This window comes from Myotis davidii, unplaced genomic scaffold, assembly GCF_000327345.1.
Source record: "Myotis davidii unplaced genomic scaffold, ASM32734v1 scaffold2601, whole genome shotgun sequence".
Taxonomy (NCBI): domain Eukaryota; kingdom Metazoa; phylum Chordata; class Mammalia; order Chiroptera; family Vespertilionidae; genus Myotis; species Myotis davidii.
This window is the reverse complement of record NW_006291445.1, coordinates 84,286-98,111: the sequence shown is the minus strand read 5'-3', so window position 1 is coordinate 98,111 and position 13,826 is coordinate 84,286. Positions and strand designations below refer to the sequence as shown.

Genomic DNA, 13,826 nt, shown 5'->3' with positions numbered 1-13,826 from the left:
CAAGCCTCCTGCTCGCTCCAGCTCTGTGGCCATGGCCAGCTGAAAGCAGGTATCTGGGGTTTATTTATCTTCTATAATTGAAACTTTGTTGCCTTGAGTGGAGCTCAGAGCCAGCTGTGGCAGGCGGGAAGCTTGGTTTCCTCCATCATTGGAGCAACCAAGCCTCCTTCTCGCTCCAGCTCCGTGGCTGCCGGCCACCATCTTGGTTGGGTTAATTTGCATATAGTCACTCTGGTTGTCTGGTGGGCATGGCTTAAGGTGTACCAAAGGTATGATCAATTTGCATGTTTGTCTTTTATTAGATTAGATTGCACACTTTAGTGTTAGAATTTTTCATCATCCACAAATAAAATCAAGTACCCATTAGCAGTCTCCCCAAACACCTACTGTCCACCGTCCCAGCATCTGCCTGAAACAATCCCTAATCTACTTTCTGTTTCTATGATCTGTCTTATTCTGGACATTTCATACAAATGGAATAATACAATGTGTGTGTGGTCTATTGTGACTGGTTTCCTTCACTTAACCTAATGTTTTCAAGAGTCATCCATGTTTTAGAAGGTGTATTTCTTTACTACACTTATTGCCAAATAATATTTCCTTGCATAGATGTAGGGACACTTGAGTTATTTACTTCTGGCTATCCTACATAAAAAGAGCCTAATATGCTAAGTGTCTGGTCCTCTGGTCAGCCATTCAACCAATCAAAGCATAATATTCTAGTGATATGCTAAGGCCACTCAATCACTTGCTATGGTGTGCACTGACCACCATTGGGCAGACGCTCTGACTGGTAGGTTAGCTTGCTGCTGGGGTCAGGCTGATCAGGACTGAGTGACACGGGTTGGACATCCCGTGGAGCCCTCCTGCGGTCCCTCCCCAGTCCTGATTATGCACTGATGGGGTCCTCGACCTGGCCTGCGCCCTCTTGCAATCTGGAACCCCTCAGGGAATGCTGGAGAGCCAGTTTCTGCCCAATGGCAGAATGACTGGTTGCTATGACGTGACTGACCACCAGGGGGAAGATACTCAACGCAGGAGCTGCCCCCTGTTGGACATCCTCCGAGGGCTCCTGGACCATGAGAGGGCACAGGACAGGCTGAGTCCCCGCCCCCAGTGCGTGAATTTTGTGCACCATGCCTCTAGTTATAATGCTCTAAGAACATTTATGTACAAGTTTTTGCACATACCTATGTTTTCAATCCTTTTCAATAAATAGGAGTGGAATGTCTGGGCTCTATGGTAATTCTATTTTTAACATTTTAAAGAATTGCCAAAATGGTCTCTTTATTTTACATTCCCACTAACAATGTATGAAGGTTCCAAAATCTCTAGATCTTTGCCAACATCTATTACTGTCTGTCGTTATGTTTTTTTCATTGTAGCCACTCCAGAGCTTGTGAAATAGTATTGTTTTGATTTGCATTTCTCGGACAATTAATGATGTTGAGCAGCTTTTCATGAACTTATTGGCCATTTACATATCTTCTATAAAGAAATGTCTCAAGATGTTTTGCTCTTTTCAGTTGGGTTATTATCCTATCTAATAAAAGACAAATAGGGTAATTAACTGTACCTCCGATATGCTTCCCATTGGCTAATCAGGGCGATATGCAAATTAACTGCCAACCAAGATGGCGGCTGGCAGCCATGCAGCTGAAGCGCACAGGAGGCTTGCTTGCTCCAGTGATGGAGGAAGCCAAGATTCCCTGCCTGCCGTGGCTGGGCTCTGAGCTGCACTCTAAGTAACAATGTTGCAATTATAGAAGCTAAACAAACCCCAGATACCTGCTTTCAGCTAGCTGGGCCTCAGCAAGCAGGACCGCAACAGTGTTTCAATTATAGAAGCTAAACAAACTGCAGATACCTGCTTTCAGCAGCTGAGGTCTCAGAGCTGGAGCTGGGCCTCAGAGCTAAAGCCAGCTCTCAGCTCCAGTGACAGCTATAGAAGGTAAATAAATCCCAGAATAAAAAAAGAAAAAGGAAAAAAAAGGAGAGGTTGGGAGCTTCAGTCACCCGCCAGCCTAAAAATGACCCTCACCCCCTCACCCAGACTGGCCAGGCACCCAGTGGGGACCCCCACCCTGAAGGTCAAATTTGTTAATTCTTCAGTTACACTATGCAACTTGTATACATATACTTTAGGATCTGAGTTCCATCTCTCTCTCTAGATGCATCTCCAGCCATTTTCACCCATGCATGCTACACTGGCCATTGAAAATTACTTACTATTCACGCAAGAAATAGCTTTTACCTCCATTCATTCCCTATGTTGTTGTTCCCTCTGAATGAAACACCTCATCTCTTCTGTGCTCATTAGTATGTCCACTCCCTCCCGACACCCACAGGCTGAATAGGATCTCCCTCTCTAAATCGTATTTCTTATTAGAACATTCATCCCAATGCCAATACTGAAAGGTCTGTGAGAGCATCAGCTTGTATCTTTTGAACATTATAGTCACAGTGGCAAACACAATGTCAGGCACACGGTAGATATAATCAACTGAGTTACAGTTTAAAAGAACCCAATTAGTAAATAAATTTAGCTAAAAGAATGTCATTAAAGTTATAATTTAGCTGGATGGACCTCAACCTCATGGTTCTTTACTGATTGGCATGTAAAGATGTTTTATAATTCTCCTAGGACCTAGACAAAAGTAAATATAAATTAAATGCTCAGAGGAAGAGTTATGTTACTTACTTGAATTGTTGGAATATAGCTGTCAAATTAATCTCTGGGACTTAAAAAAGAAATCTAAAGGTGAGAGACAGGCTTGATGTAATATTAAACACAACTTTTTTCTAATCCTGTAGTAATTTTATATACTAGAAATATGAAAAAATAAAACATTTTAAATGCATTACATACCATTTCAATTTCTTGATCTTTAGCAATCAGCTGCCTATTAATAAGTTCCTTGCTTGAGTCAAGTTTAATACAAAGTTCCCTTGTGGAAGACAAGTCTGCAAGGGCAGACACCTTTTCAAACTGAACCTTCTGAAGCTCCTCTTCCATCTTCACAAGAGATTTATGCAAGGTACAAATCTGGGCCTTGTAAGACCTTTCTGCATTTAAGTGCTACAAAGACAAAATTATTATTATAGTTTTTAACTTGGAAAAAAAACTACAACATAGAGCACAAAATGGGGCAAATCTTTTACTAGTAATGATAGTACACTTACATTATAAGGAACTTTAGATGCTATAGGTAGTAACATATGTACAAAACACTATGACACACACATTTGGGTTTCAAGTTTCTATACACAAAGCCCATGAGTAAGGTGGTCAACATATTTGGAAAACAACTTTTCCCACTTAAAAGTCTCAGCCCCAAAGCTGGTTGAGATATATACATGTTTGGTCTATAGTTCTGTCTGTTTGCCTCAGTTTCTATTATTCTATAATATAAATATTATTGTTGTCTTTAACAATAAAGTGACAAATGAAACAGCTACTATTTCACTCATAATACTCATTTTCCAATTCTTAAAATATATGTTGATATTGATCATCCTATATAATAAAAGTGTACGTATGCAAATTGTCCCCTTGACCAGGAGTTCATCCGGGAGCTTGACCAGGGGGCAGGGCTGGGCAGGGGAGGGAGGGAGACTCTGGCCGGCAGCCAGCAGCTGCTAGGGACCCTACCAGTGCATGAATTTCATGCATTGGACCTCTAGTAATATAATAAAATGAGGATTGATAACTCTCTAGCACTTACTAATACCTTAGGGAAAAAGACTCTGGGCAAGTATAAATTAAGAATAAATCCACATTATGAGAAATAAGGGTATGTTTTAAAAATGGTATTCAAGTTGTATAAATGAGATTCAAGTTATATAAACGCTTTCAAACATTCAAGATAATCCCTCCTTTTTCAGAAAAAAAATGTCTTAAATACGCTACCATCTACAAAGAAGCATTTGCTATTATGTGAAGATAACAGAACTGAGAGGCAAATAAAGACACTTTTCTACTTTTACAACTCCTTTTAAAAGTACAAAGCACTAAAATATTGCTCCTGGAAAAAATTATTTGGTCACAATTCTCTTCTACCTTTCTCCCTCCCTTCCTTCTCACTCACTGTATTTCTCACTCATTCTTTTTTTTTAAGTAGTATTATTTTTTAATCCTCACCAAGGATATTTTTCCATTGATTTTTAGAGAGAGTGAAAGAGAGAGAAAAAGACAAAGAGAAATATCAATGTGAAAGAAACACATCGATTGGTTGCCTCTTGCAGGAGCCCTGACCAGGGTCTGGGTTGGGGAGGAGCCTGCAACCAGAATCAATCGAACCTGGGACCCTTCCAGCTGCAGGCCAGCACTCTATCCAGCGAGCCAAACCGGTTAGGGCCTCACTCATTCTTTCAATCACCTCCAGTCAATGTGCTTAAATGCATATCCAATGGTAAGCAAAATGGTCTCTGCTCTGACAAAACTTTCAGACTATGGGGGAATCATACATCAGTCAAATAACCAAATGAATATATGTAATTCATAGATAAACTTTTAAGGAAGAAAGAAAAATTCTCACATGCCGAAAACAAAGAGAAAACAAAGCCAGAGCAGGAAGCAAATGAAAGCCTAAAGCTAAGAGTTGGGGGTTGAAAGAGCCACTAACAGTGAATGACTTATATTTCAACATTCAAGCAAGGATAGGAGACAAGATATAGAATTAATGGAGAGTTGGAACTGAGACCTGTACATAATTTGGGGCCCTTTAGAGGAGGCTCTGAGGGGGAAAAAATACACTCAACCTCACCTAGATACAAACAAAAATTTATCTTGACCTATTCTCTGGATACGGAGAAAAATGTCTTCTGTAAGAAACTGAAATCTTAGGTCTGAGTTCACTCAATTTTAAAGTTAGACTTTACACTACCCATCCAAATTCTAAACTTCAACATAAAGTTTGTCCCTTTGTAGAAGCCCACCCAAATCCCTGGCCATATAGGAGTCTATAGAAGAAACAACATTCTTTTTAAAGAGATTACAGTCAAATAGTGAGAGTCAGAGTAACATAGCACATAGCAGGATCAGAGTTCTAGAACTTCAAATTATTGAACAAAATATTTTAGAAGGCATAGGAAAATATGCTTAAAAGTTGTAAAGACATTAAAGAAAAATTAATAAGACACATGTGAAAAAGAATCAAGTAGGACTTCTAGAAAGAAAAAATAAATGAAAAATTAATGAATGCATCAAAGTACAGACGAATATAGTTTGCGAGGGAAGAACAAACTAAAAGATCACAGAACAGAGAGATAAACAAATGGTAACTATGATAAAATATTAATAAACATTTGGGCTAGAAGATTCAAAAGTGTATTTTAAAAGTTAAAAGAAACAGTAGAGTAAATGTGGAGCAGTAATATTCAAAGAAATAACACCTGAGTATTTTCCAGATTCATAAAAGGCATGGATACTCTAACTGAAATAGTGCAACATAACCAAGACATTCCTCCCAAAAAGAATCCATACCTAGATATATAATAGTGAGACTACACACAAAGAAAAAGAGAATACCATAAAAGGAACCAATGACAGGACAGACTTATACAGAATTACAATTACAATGAGAACAGACTTCTCGATAAGACAATTACGTTTAAAATTATAATAGGGAAAAATCCTGAATCTTGAATTCTATATTCAGCTAAACTAATATTCAAGAATGAGAGTAAAATAAAGCCATTTGCAGAAGAGACTGAGAAAATAAACTGACAGGTCAAAGAAAGTAAGTTTAAAGAAAGAAAACTAAACTTAGAAGAAATAGAATGTAAGAAGCAATGATGAATAAAAACTTCTGTAAACATGTGGGTGAATACAAATAAACATTGACTGAAAAGATAATAAAAACAGTAATGATTAATTTTTAAGGACATAAAAAGTATTTCAAGATGGCTGCAGAGCTACATTACAGAGCAATCAACCTGAAAAACCAATTGAAGGCTAGCTGATCTGAAATATTATAACCAAGGAGCACAGAAGCCACATAGAGGCCTGGTAAGAAGGTGTGACCATGGCTGAGAAGCCAGAAGGATATTGTGACTGTGGAACTTCCTCCCCATAGGAGCTAGGGTCTCAACCCCACATAGGGATTCCCAATCCAGAGCAACATGACTGGGAAGAGAAGCCTGCACAGGAATCAGTGAGGATTTAGACTGCCTGGGAGATTCAGATCACACCCTCTTAGAGAAAGCACACTCCTAAAGGTTCAGCACCAGCCTGGGGTGTTTGCTCCAAACGGACTCCAACTGCTGGTGATGCCATGCTGTGACACTCAGGTCCTACAAAGGGGTCTGCTGGTCACACCCAGCAGTGACTTAAAGAGGCTCTCTATTTTGGGGGGAGGCTTTTGGAAGAGACATAGGTGAGTAAACTGTGTGAACAGGGAGAGAAGTGCTCCCACTTATGAGCACTAACTGGTGCCTGCCCCTTCACCTATTGAGTTGCTCAGCCTGCCTTGCCCTGTTTGGCGGTGCAGGGAACCTGTCCTGATGAGTTTGGAACCCATGCAGAGCTCCTGGGACTTTGGGCTCTGCTCTTCTGAGAGCAGTCGCATGGAGAGATCAGAGCTCCACACAGCTGACCTTTGGCCCCATCCTGCCAAGTTTGGTGGCACAGAGGGGCCAGGGAGCCACATAGAGCTGTGATTTTTGTACCGTGTCTCCCAAGGAAACTTCTGTATGGGAACCAGATGGGCAAGGGGCAAGTGCTAGGCTGTGTAACTACATTTGCTGGCACCACCCCCAACAGGAGACTGTTTGGATCAGCCCTGACAAGTCCCAGATACCCGCAATGGGAACAGTTCCATGGGGTTGGGGGTGGGGGGGAAGAGCAGCTTAGAGAGGGGACATTCAAAGTATGAGATCATCAGAGGCTATTGTCAAAGACCAGAACAAAATGCTTAGCCCCCTCCTGTGGACAGGGCTGGCATCATGAGCAATGGGAGACTCTTTTGATTTATGGCCCTGAGCCCAGGGCAACTGAGCTTGCTCCTGAAGAGGGGACAGCTAGCTGTACCCAAACTGACCTGCACTGAGCCCCCCTAGGGAGAACTAGAGTTGGAGACACTGGTAGAGATGGAAGGGTTTGGCTTTGAAGCAGGGGCCACTTTTTGCACATTGAGTTTCTAACTGTATGATCACCAAGTAGGGGGCCCTAAAACCCTATTTCAATTAGGATGGGCTCATCTAACAGTTCTCTTCAGAAAGCTCTGGAGGAAGACCAGGCAGCCCTTATAGTAGTTAGAGTAGTTCTCAGGTGGAGGTGGACCTCGGGAAATCTCATTCCTTTTACAGATCTTCTCTCAGTTCCATACTGGAAGAAGCTGATCCTTTTATACTGATTGATCCTTCCAATGCACATTCAGGTCCAGTAGATGCAAACAGTGAACAGCATGGCAGCTACAGACAGATAGGCCAAAACTGGTTATACACAAAGTGTGACAGCAACCTGTACCTGAATGCCACCCAAATTGACCAAGAACCAATACAACCAGTGATGAGCTTCAGACTACACCAGACACAACTATCCACACAAATGACACACACAAAGGAAGATTCTGGCAGGCACTAAACCCTGCTGGGAACAACTTTGTAATGGGGAAAGCCCTGCACAGTGTTTCATACACAATGAGCAAGGTTTACTCTTACAGCCACCCATCCTGAATGGTTAACTCGACCCATAAAAGAGTCAACAGCATTCAAGACACAACTATAACTGGGGGTGCACAGAACCCACAAGAACATTCTAGGAACATGGAACTCAAGTGATTTGAAAGATTGTGCCAATGAGTAAAACAAGACACATCAAGACACACCTGCACAGCACCTTGCATGCTATGATCGGGGTTGAGTCTGTCAGCCAGTCTGAAGGTTGATCCCACCAATAAATGGACCAAAAGTAACCAAAAGCAAATTACAACAGAAAGGCCCACATGAACCACACACGTGACATTCCTAGAGCAACCAGCTCAGGAGATCAAGGAGAATGTATCACTGGGTCCCATAGGACACCTAATACATAAGGCCACTGAATGAAGGCTTGGAGTCATAATAGTTCTATCAAATACATAAAAGCAAACACAAAGAAACAGCCAAAAGGGGATGACAAAGAAACAGTTCCCAAATGAAAGTTATCCAAAAAAGACCTAAATGAAATAGAAAGGGCAAGAATTTATCAGATATAGAGTTCAAAGTAACAGTTATAAGGATGCTCAAGGAACTTAGTGACAATTACAACAGAATGGGAAAGGGCACAGAAACCATAAAAAAGAGTCTGTGAGAAATTAATACCATACCTGACATCAAGAATACACTGGAAGTAATTTAAAATAGGTTGGATAAAATAAGTTGGATTTGGAAGGCAAGGTAGAAAAAGAAAACCAACCAGAGAGGCAGAAAATAAAAATAAAATAAGGATTGAAAACTTTGGATGACATGATTGGATGACATGTTATGTAACAACATCTGCATCTTAGGGGTACCAGAAAGAGAAGAAAGTGAACAAGTGAATGGCCGAAAACTTCTCTAACTCAGTGAAGGAAAAAGTCAAGTTCAGGAACCACAGTTTCAATCAAGATGAGCCCGAAGAGACCCACACCAAAACAAAGCATAATTAAAATGGCAAAGGTTAAAGACAAAGAAGAATCTTAAAGAGAGCAAGAGAGGGAGTTAGTTATGTACAAGGGATTTTCCATGAAGCTGATTTATCAACAGAAACACTTTAGACCAGAAGAAATAGGCACGAAGAATTCAAAGTAATAAAAAGCAAGGACAAGAAACCAAAACTCTATCCAGCAAGGCTATCATTTAAAATTAAAGGCAAAATAAGGAGCTTCCAAGACCTAAAAAAGCTAAAGAAATTCATTACCATGACACCAATAAGAAATGTTAAAGAGACCACTTGAAGAAGAAGAAACATATAGAGAGGGACATAGGTATAAAGGAAATATGACAATAAGTAAATATCTATTTGTATAAAGAGCCAGGGTCCATAACGACCAAAGGCTCAACCAAGTGGGTGGGGCTGGCAAGCGGGCTGAACTCCTTGAGGTTCCTGGTGGCCGAGGGTGCAGAGTGGAAGTGCCGTGTGGGTGGGGGCATGAGCATGGACTCGAGCGACATACACTCACATGCTCACACTCACAAAGGGCCCTTGATTGCACCACCTGCGCATCTCTGGACTTCACCCTCCAGCCTGAATCCTCCAGGTCCCGCGCTCTGGGGTTGCTCAAGTTCAGCAACAGTTTGCAATTTGCCCAAGGTGTGTTGAACAGTTTTCTCTTAACCCGTTTGTGGGAGTGTAATCTGATATAAAACCAATGGACTAAACAAACGGAAGCACTTTCAAGAAAGTCAATTTAGAAATGTGAATCAAAATTCAAGTGAATTAGCTTTGGGCCAAGAGTTCCATGTCTGTGAATGTGTTCTAAGTAAACAGTCAAATAAGCAATTATGTTCACTGTAGTTGTTGATGCCAGGGAAAACCGGAAACAACCTGCCCCAAATAAAGGGTTAGTGAGGTAAACCATAGTAATGTCAGTCAGGGATAACACTATAGCCATTAAAAACTGTCTGGCCCTAACCAGTTTGGCTCAGGGGATAGAGCATCGGCTTGCTGACTGAGAGGTCCCAGGTTCGATTCCGGTCAAGGGCATATACCTTGGTTACAGGCACATCCCCAGTAGGAGGTGTGCAGGAGGCAGCTGATCAATGTTTCTCTCTCATTGACGTTTCTACCTCTCTATCCCTCTCCCTTCCTCTCTGTAAAAATCAATAAAATATATTTTAAAAAATTATGTCTGTACATCCAATTGGTTGACATGAAAAGGCCATAGCCAAATATTAAGTGGAGGGCAGGGGAAGCTCAGAAGAGGGCATGTATATTTATATGTAAATATATTTTATATGTCAGGGAAATGACAGTTTTAAAAAAGGTGATTGTTCCTGATTTCTGCAATTGTGTTAGCAAATTGTGTTTCAGGTGTGACAGGTGCCTTTGGTGTCCCATACACACAGACATCCTTGCCTGTGATACAGTCTGGACCTTTGCTGGACCTGCCCCTCTCTGTTGTGGCAATGGCCCAATCAGATATTCCCTTTTATTGGGCTGGTTTCCTTTTCTCCTTTGCCCAAACCATGACTTTCCAACAAAAGAATATTAACCAAGCAATCCTAACAACAAGTTTTGGTGCCAACTGCAACTTATGCCCTTTTACACAAATGTTGTTGCTTTCAAGCTTACCAGGTTGTATTTCAACACTTTTATTTTTCTGCAACTTGACCATTTTTTATTCATTTAAAATATTCTGGAGTATTTGAAATACACATAGGAAAGTAGAGAATAATATGACAAATACTTATCTATACTAATAAAAGAGTAATATGCTAATTAGACCAGACATCTTCTGAACATCCTTCCGGACATCCTTCCAGAAAAAGCCATGGTGGCAGGGGCTGAGGCAAAGGTGGTTAGGGGCGACTAGGCTGGCGGGGGAGGGTAGTTAGAGGCAACCAGGCTGGCAGAGGATGACAGTTAGGAGAGACCAGGCCAGCAGGGTAGGGGTGACCAGGCAGGTAGATAGGTGAGCGGTTAGGAACCAGTGGTCCCAGATTATGAGAGGGATGCCTGACAGTCGGACATCCCCGGAGGGGTCCTGGAATGGAGAGGGTGCAGGCTCAGCTGAGGGACTCCCCCCGACCCCGTTCATGAATTTTGTTCACCAGGCCTCTAGTCCATCAATAATAACCTTAAATATAAATGGATTAAATGCTCCAATTAAAAGATATAGGGTAGCTGAATAGATAAGAAAACATGATTCATGTATATATTGTCTACAAGAGACCTACCTTGGAGCAAAGGATATATACAGCAAGAAAATGAAGGCATGGAAAAGAAAATATTCCATGCAAATGGAAACAAACAAACAAAAAATGCTAGGGTAGGAATACTTATATCTAACAAAATAGACTTCAAAACAAAGATCTTACAAAGAGACAAAAAAGGCCACTACATAATACTAAAGGGGTTGACCTAACAAGAAGATATAACCCTTGTAAGTGTATATGTAACCAATATAGGAGCATCTAAGTATATAAAAAACAAAACACAACTTGGTGACATTAAGGGAGAGGGGGATTATTTACCCTACTGTCATCACTGGATAGAATTTCCAGACAAAAACCGAACAAGGAAAAACGACCTTATATGACACACTAGATTGGATGGATTTAATTAATATTTCCAAAACATTTCATCCTCAAATTGCAGAATATATATTTTTTTCAAGTAAATATAGAACATTATCAAAGATGGATCACATGTTAGGACACATAATACGTCTTAACAAATTCAAGAAGACTGAAATCACATCAGGCACCTTCTCGAATCACAATGGCATGAAACTAGAAATCACCTACAATAAAAAACATTCAAACACCTGGAAACTAAATAGCATGTTGTTAATCAATGAATGGGTTCCCAATAAGAGCAAGGAAAACAAAAAAGAATTACCAGGAAACAAATGAAAATGAACATAGAGCTTAAAATGTATGGGACACAGCCAAAGCAGCCCTGATAGGAAAGTTCGTAACACTACAGGCCTACTTCAAGAAGCAAGAATAATCTGAAATAAATAATCTAACCTTACCACCTAAAATAATTAGAAAGAGAACAAAAATCAAAGCCCGGAGAAAGAAGGAAGGAAATAATAAAGCTCAAAGCCAAAATTAATGACATAGAGACTAAAACAACAATACAAAAGATCAATGAAACCAAGAGCTAGTTCTTTGAAAAGATAAAAAAAAAATTGATGAGACCTTCACTAGACACATCAAGAAACAAAGAGATAGGACCCAAATAAATAAATAAATCAGAAATGAAAGAGAAAAAGTAACAACTGACATCATAGAGCTACACAGGATTATAGTAAAATGCTATGAACAACTATATGCCAACAAATTAAAAAACCTGTGTGAAATAAACAAATTACTAGAAACATACAACCTTCCAACACTGACTCAGAAAAAAAACCAGAAAACCTGAATAGACTGATTACAACTAGAGATATTGAAGCAGTAATAATAATAAAAAAAAATTCCCAGAAAATGAAAGTCCTAGACTGGATGGCTCCACAGGTGAATTTGACAAATATTCAAAGAAGAACTAGCATCTATCCTCCTTAGACTATTTCAAAAAATTCAAGAGGAGGAAATACTTTCAAGGTTTTTTGTGGGGTTTTTTTGAGGCCAACATTATCCTTATCTTCAAATTAGATAAAGAAACTGCAAAAAAAAGAAATTGTAGGCCAATATTCCTGAAACATAGGTGCAAAAATCCTGAAAAAAAAATTAGCAAACTGGATCCAGCAATACATTAAAAAAAAATCATATACCATGACCAAGTGTGATTTATTCCAGGGATGCAAAGTTAGTACAATATTCAGAAATCAATAAATGTGATACATCACATAAATAAAATGAAATATAAATATCACATAATTATATCAATAGATGAAGACAAAGCATTTGACAAAATCCAGCACCCATTTATGATAAAACCTCTCAACAAAGTGGGGATAGAGTGATCATACATCAACATAATAAAGGCCATATATGAAAAACCTATAGCCAACATCATATTCAGTGGGAAAAAACTAAAAAACTATAAGTGTTTCTCTTAAGATCAGGAAGAAGATAGGAATGTATGCTTTCACCATTCTTATTTAACACTAGAGGCCCGGTGCATGAAATTCGTGCCTGGGGAGAGGGGTGCCCTCAGCCTGGCCTGCGCCCTCTCACAGTCCAGGACACCTCAGGGGATGCCCATCTGCTGGTTTTCCTCTGACTACTTTTAAGATGTTCTCTGCCTTTGTTTTTGGTGTAGTTTCCCTCTAATGCACCCAGGTATTAATTTTCTTTCTCCTCGCAGTCCTCGCAGTCTGGGACCCCTCACTCCTTACCACCTGTCTGCATGCTCCTTACCGCTCAGCTTGCTGCTCCTTAGCAGCAGGCTCCTTACTGCTTGGCTTGCTGTTCCTTCGCACTGCTGCGGAGGCAGGAGAGGCTCCTACCACCGCTGCTGTGCTTGCCAGCCATGAGCCCAGCTTCTGGCTGAGCGGCGCTCCCCCTGTGGGAGCGTTGAGTGTCATAGTGACTGGTCGTTCCACTGTAACAGTCACTGGGCTTTTATTATATAGATAATACTGGAAGTTCTAGTCACAGCAGTCAATAAGACCAAGTGTGATTTATTCCAGGGATGCAAAGTTAGTACAATATTCAGAAATCAATAAATGTGATACATCACATAAACAAAATGAAATATAAATATCACATAATTATATCAATAGATGAAGACAAAGCATTTGACAAAATCCAGCACCCATTTATGATAAAACCTCTCAACAAAGTGGGGATAGAGTGATCATACATCAACATAATAAAGGCCATATATGAAAAACCTATAGCCAACATCATATTCAGTGGGAAAAAACTAAAAAACTATAAGTGTTTCTCTTAAGATCAGGAAGAAGATAGGAATGTATGCTTTCACCATTCTTATTTAACACTAGAGGCCCGGTGCATGAAATTCGTGCCTGGGGAGAGGGGTGCCCTCAGCCTGGCCTGCGCCCTCTCACAGTCCAGGACACCTCTGGGGATGTCCATCTGCTGGTTTTCCTCTGACTACTTTTAAGATGTTCTCTGCCTTTGTTTTTGGTGTAGTTTCCCTCTAATGCACCCAGGTATTAATTTTCTTTCTCCTCGCAGTCCTCGCAGTCTGGGACCCCTCACTACTTACCACCTGCCTGCATGCTCCT

General features: G+C 40.4%; 1 protein-coding gene across 1 annotated transcript in view; it reads right to left on the bottom strand.

Moving 5' to 3' along the window:
* LOC102751617 (testis-specific gene 10 protein) overlaps window positions 1–13,826 on the bottom strand; it is a 115,735-nt gene that overhangs the window by 17,678 nt on the left and 84,231 nt on the right. Inside the window, exon 15 of the mRNA XM_006764747.2 lies at window positions 2,870–3,079. Within this exon, the coding sequence (XP_006764810.1) occupies window positions 2,870–3,079 (210 nt within the window). The remainder of the gene's footprint in view (window positions 1–2,869; window positions 3,080–13,826) is intronic.